The sequence below is a fragment of the Bemisia tabaci genome, chromosome 3, assembly GCF_918797505.1.
Source record: "Bemisia tabaci chromosome 3, PGI_BMITA_v3".
NCBI classification, from domain to species: domain Eukaryota; kingdom Metazoa; phylum Arthropoda; class Insecta; order Hemiptera; family Aleyrodidae; genus Bemisia; species Bemisia tabaci.
The window spans coordinates 28,622,669-28,628,184 of record NC_092795.1 but is presented as its reverse complement, the minus strand read 5'-3'; the positions used below and the strand labels follow the sequence as shown (position 1 = coordinate 28,628,184).

General features: G+C 40.2%; 1 protein-coding gene across 1 annotated transcript; it reads right to left on the bottom strand.

Annotated features, from left to right (window-relative positions):
• Positions 1-418: 418 nt before the first annotated feature.
• Positions 419-2,876, bottom strand: LOC109031127 (uncharacterized). Its single transcript, XM_019042471.2, has 2 exons — positions 2,635-2,876; positions 419-997 (listed from the first exon to the last, which is right to left on the bottom strand). Exons 1-2 carry the CDS (start codon positions 2,797-2,799, stop codon positions 662-664), a joined length of 501 nt encoding a protein of 166 aa, XP_018898016.2. The 5' UTR covers positions 2,800-2,876; the 3' UTR covers positions 419-661.
• Positions 2,877-5,516: the final 2,640 nt, after the last annotated feature.

The window sequence follows — 5,516 nt, the reverse complement described above, 5'->3', positions numbered from 1 at the left end:
TACCTTAAGTCCTTTTTCATTCACTAATTTGCAGGCACTCCCTGCAACCCTAAACAGATTGCTCTTACTGAAATGTTTGTAGGCAAAAAAAAAAAAAGCTATTCCAATCAAAGCACTTAAAACTTACCTCCTATTTCCCTTGGACCAGATTGCTTAAAAAAGGAGACACTTTGATTTTGAATTTTTTAGAACTTCTAGTCTCTTTCAAATACTGTGAGAGTTTGCACTTTACGTCATCAAAATTAGTAAAACTTCATAGTTCTCTATAGTGGTGTAGCCAAACATTTTCCATTAAAGGAGAGGTCTATCGTCAAAAATTCCTCTTAACAATTTTCAAATATCGTCGAATAAAATATAAAATACACACAAAACTAAATATTATTAGTTGTTTAGGTTGAAACAAAGTAAGTACAAAAAATGATACTAAAATATTCTTGTAATTAGTATGCCTCAAATTTTATTTAACATTCAATATCCCTTTTCACTGTTACAAAATTTAACTGTTAACAGAGATAAAATATATGAAAGATGCCCTCTTTATCTTGTTTCTGTCAGTTCAAGTTACCACTAATGATATAATGATTTTATGCCTGGACAGTCAAATGATCACCGCAGCTTTAATACTTTTCCAGAGCTTCTTTTCAGTGATCATATGTGGTTTTTACCACCACCAACCGCTCCTCGTTTTCGTTTGTGGTGGTGGTGGTGGCTTGTGTTCTGGAATTTTTGGTTTCAGGTCAACTGGCTCAGGGGCCACTGCAAGTTGTTTTGCCGCAGTTGCTGCACCCTGGGTAACGGAGCTTACGCTGACAACACCACTCTTCAGGAGTGCTTCAGTATGCTCCATTGCACTGGCACTACTCTCCAGTAGCACGCTCAATGCTCGTTTCATGAGCTTGATAGCAAGGTCTGCATTTGTAGCCGCTAGTTCAACAGAGGCAAAGACGTTTTCCTCATCCTCGACTTGATCTGTGTGTTCATCTCCATCCACATGATCCTGATGAAAAAAAAAAAAGTTATGAGACGCAAGGTCTTCTTGGTTTAAATTAACGTATGGTCAAAGCTAACAATAGTGTTGAGTGTCTATTAAGAAACAAATTCTCATCTTAAGAATCACTACCAGTTTCAAAATTAATCCAATGGAATGATAATGTGAAAAAGAATGTATCAATGGCTAAAAGCGAAAAATGTATATCTTAATTGCATCGTATACAAATTTCCGATGATTTTTTATTCTCCTAAAGAAAAACCAACCAAATCACTTCCTTACTGTGTGTGATTTTTTAAAAATAAGTTAAAAGAATTCAAAGAAACTTTTAATGAAAAATGTTGGTTAGTTTTCCTTTGAAAAAAAAAAAAAAAAAAAACATGAGCGGAGATTTACAACATTTCAATCTGAAGAAAGCATTTTTCAACTTAGCCATTGAAACAATTGTGTTATCGATTTTGAAGTAATTTCTTAAACAACATGAACACAATTCCCAATGGTGAGTACCTCCCAGAACTCAGTGGAGGCTGTGAAGAAAATTTATTTTGACAAGTTCTAAGGCAATTCTCACAACTTGGAAGCATTGGGTTTAGTCAATTTAAATGCATTCATATCAATCGGTATTTATCAAAGCAGACTGCCATACCTATGTAGAGTTGAATGAATGTTATTGATTTAAATGGAGAACAAAGAATGTTACCAACTTTCAAGAATCACAACTGGGTAGGTTATCTGTTGAGGGTAGCACAATTTTTCATTTTGTTACTTTTTTTCTAGTCACTTGTAAGTGATGCACCACTGGGAAGAAAAGAGTAAAGAATAAAATATGAAGGAAATAAGAATCAAATATGAATGAGATAGGAATAAAATATGCCCTGATGAATTAAAAGCTGGCAAATACAAGGCAGATATTTTAATTTTACACCAAACTGAGCCGCTGCAAGGGTAAATTATCCCAAACAGCAAAGGCCAACACTCACCTCCCTTCCTCCTCCACCAGTCAATGAGTGGAAGGGCTACAGAGAAGCACAGTGGCTTCATGAAGTCGAATTAATCTTGAAGAGACTATAGAGTAGGATTAGTGTTTTGTAGAACTCAGTGTTGAAAATTTCAAAGTTTAAAAATGACAGGATTTAGGATACAGATATGATGTTTCAGAGAAAAAAAATTAGAATCTTTTAAAGACTAAAATATCCCTCCATTTCATATTATCATGCTCTGAAACCTCGGGAAGTTAGGGAAATCGGGAAACTTGGAACCTCTTGCAATGGGCCAATTGAGCTGGTAACAGAATCGTGTTTTGACGCTTGATTCTTATGGATTAGCTAAAAATAAGAAGATCCGTCCAAACAGCAACTTTCTACGTCGAATATTAACCGAGATATCGTCCTTTGAAAAGTCGGGTTTTTGACGTCATCCACCGCGGTAGTGCATAACATGGTATGTGCCACCGTGGTGGATGACGTCATAAATCGAGTTTTTCAAGGCGCGATATCTCGGTTAATATTCAACGTAGAAAGTTGCTGTTTGGACTAATTTATTATTTTTAGTCGATCTGCAAGACTAAAGCATCAAAACCCAATTCTATGTCCAGCGCAACTGACCCATTAGAAGGTGGGAAAAGAGATGAAGTTAAGTGGACTAACGGGGTGGGTGTCGTCGTGTACTCCTGCATCCTCTGCCAGGTGGTCCTCGGGGCTCACGAGATGGCCGCCCGGTTGTTCCTCGGGTTTTGGCGTCGCTGGGGGTTGGCCTACCACCGCGACGGCGGCCAGAGTGACCAGACCGGCCACGATCAGAATTCCGCGCATTTCAAGTAACCACGATTACGACGCGCACAGGTTTAGCAGATACTCGAACTTACACTCTTTAGGGCGGCTACGATTCCCGCTTTCTCTTTTATCCGTACAGTTTTTTCTTTCCTTTTGCATCTCGCGTGCTGTTTTCCGACCAGGGGTTTTTCCGCGTCACGCGTTCATGCCGAATTTCAGCCGTTATCGTCACGCGATCCGTCGATGGTGTCTACCATGTAATGTCCCCAAGTGTAGGAGCGGTCTGGCCAGGGTTTCAGGGTACTACACCACCCCAGAAATTCTGACGGGTGGCTCAGGAGGCTGCGGCAGGACTCCTGCAGGGGCCCTCAAAACTTGAAAAACCCATCTGAGGGGCTTGGAGGACAAGGCGCATGAGTGCAGTTTTTGAAAAAATTGAGAAATTAATAATTTCAAGTAAAACTAGTCTTACTTATTGCATATTCTGTGAAATATACGCTCCCAAGTTCCAATTTTAAGCATCAAAAAGTCAGTTTGAACTTTTTTCCCGCCATTAAGGATCCATGTAATTCCGAAACTTTAAACACGTATTTCTCGAAATAGCGAAAACTGCACTTAGGTATGCGCCTTGTCCTCCAAGCCCCTCACTTGAAGGAGGACTTTTGGTTGGGGTACCCAAGAGGAGGGGCTCCGAAAAACTATCAGCACCGCCAAGAACTTTCGAGCCAGACCGACAATGCCCAAGTGGCACAGTGCAACGAAAATATTAGGATACGATTGCAACTCAATGCAAGAAAATTGCGATTCAATGCGATGAGCTTTTTTAAAGTACCATAATATTGAACAATTTTGACATAATTTATCTGATCGATAAATGCCTATTTTAAGCGATTAATAGGATGCATTTCTGTATCAGGAAGAAGGGCAATTTACGATGCAGAAAAAATTGCAATTTATTTAAATTTTATGTAAAATAAATTGTGATGGGAGAAAACCTTATTTCCATGAGTAGATAAGCAACATGCACAACACTAGGATGCAGCAGCAGGCTGAGTTTTACCATACAATCGCACTTTATTGCATGTGTGGCGCGATTTCCATTCACACCTCCTTTAGCCAGAAGCAATTCCGGGGAAATATCGGCATCACCTACACGTTCAATCATTAATTTTGAGTCGCGAAAAACTGGAAATATCCACTGGGATTTGTCAGGGAACAAAAAATCTTCAGAAAAATATGGAAAGTACTTGGTCCTAAGAACCGGAAATATCTTCTCTCTTCCCTTCGAGAGCATTGCGTTCACAAATTAGGTGGCCCGCAGCGACGCGACACCACAGAATCGCATGTAAAATTAAAAAAAAAAAGAAGGAGTACTGTTTCAACTCTCGAGAAACTTCAACATTTAAAACGTAAACCTGTTGTGGAATACCCATTTCAAGGCCGCCAGCAACCTGAAAAAGACAAAACACAATTGGACGTATTTCTGTCAAACGGAACTATGTGCATTAAGGCATGAGCCCTGAGACCCGTAAGGATTTATGCGTACCTATCAGGTCTCACGTGATAATGCACTTAGTTCCGTTTGGCAGAAATACGTCCAATTTGGTGGGAAAATCACCGTGCCCTGGTAAAAATTGGCGATAGGAGCTGCGTTTCAAAATACCATAGGAATTCTTATAGCCGACTAAAGAAAGGCTATTGAAAATCATATAGCTGGCTGTAGAAAGCGGAGCGAATCATATAGCCGGGCTATACGAGGCTATAAAAAAGTATACAGTCGGGCTACAGTTCTTATCGCCGGGCATTACACTTCATCGCCATCGGCTATAAAAGGCTATAAGAAATTGTGTAGAAATCCGTGTGCTTTGGAAATCATTAAGTTTGATACCGAACCACCATAATATTTACAAAACACACATTATATTTTCCTTTAATACATATTTTTTTCATCAATTAAAATGAGAATAATCCTTACAGGATGTGCAAACATTTCAAAATCATGTGTCGAAAAACGCTGACTCCGCGAGATTATATATTGGAGCCTAACACAGAGCGGAGCGGCGCGGCGTGCTGCCAGCGATAAGCGCGCACTAGCGCCTACAAACCTAACAGGGATACTTCACGCATTGCGCAATGCGATTCTGATGAATTGCAGACGTAGTAGGCGTGGTCTTAGGGAAGTATTTTCCCGAAACTTAGGTTAGGTATTCTCAAAGACATCTCATGGGCTGATCAAGGCTGACTGTGTCCCTCGTAAAAATTCAGACTGCAAAGAAATCGAATTTTTTTCCTTTTCGCGATGAGAGCTCAGTGGCATGGTGACCCCTCCCTCCCCCCTCCCCCCCTCCCCCCACCATGCAGTCACCATTAAAGATTCTTGCCTTTCCGTGGTGTGGATTTGTAGAGCCAATGGTTAGTATTCAATAATTACGCGTTAAAGGGATCGCTTACTTGTTCCCTCGTTACTTTAAACGGTCAGGAAATTTGTTGGGTAATCTTATTTGATTGATAGGTACCTATTGACACTCTTGGCGCGCATCGAAAATCGTCTTCTCACGTGAAGTGGCAACTGAGCTGTTCCGTTCGCACAAAAAACGTCTGTAACGCTCGCCTGTTTTGACTTGTGCGTCGAATGGAAATTGGATTTAATTAGATTTCGAGTAGGAAATTAATCACCGACGAAGTCTCGTGTTTTCGTGAATGACGTGTCGTTCAAACTTTGTTCAGCCTGACGTTGGCAGAGTCATCCGTTGCAA

Excerpts from the sequence above, each read along its gene's own strand:
- LOC109031127 (XM_019042471.2), bottom strand. The coding sequence starts at position 2,799 with ATGCGCGGAATTCTGATCGTGGCCGGTCTGGTCACTCTGGCCGCCGTC. Across the intron at positions 998-2,634 it reads TACACGACGACACCCACCCC|GATCATGTGGATGGAGATGA; the intron begins GTTAGTCCACTT and ends TTTTTTCATCAG.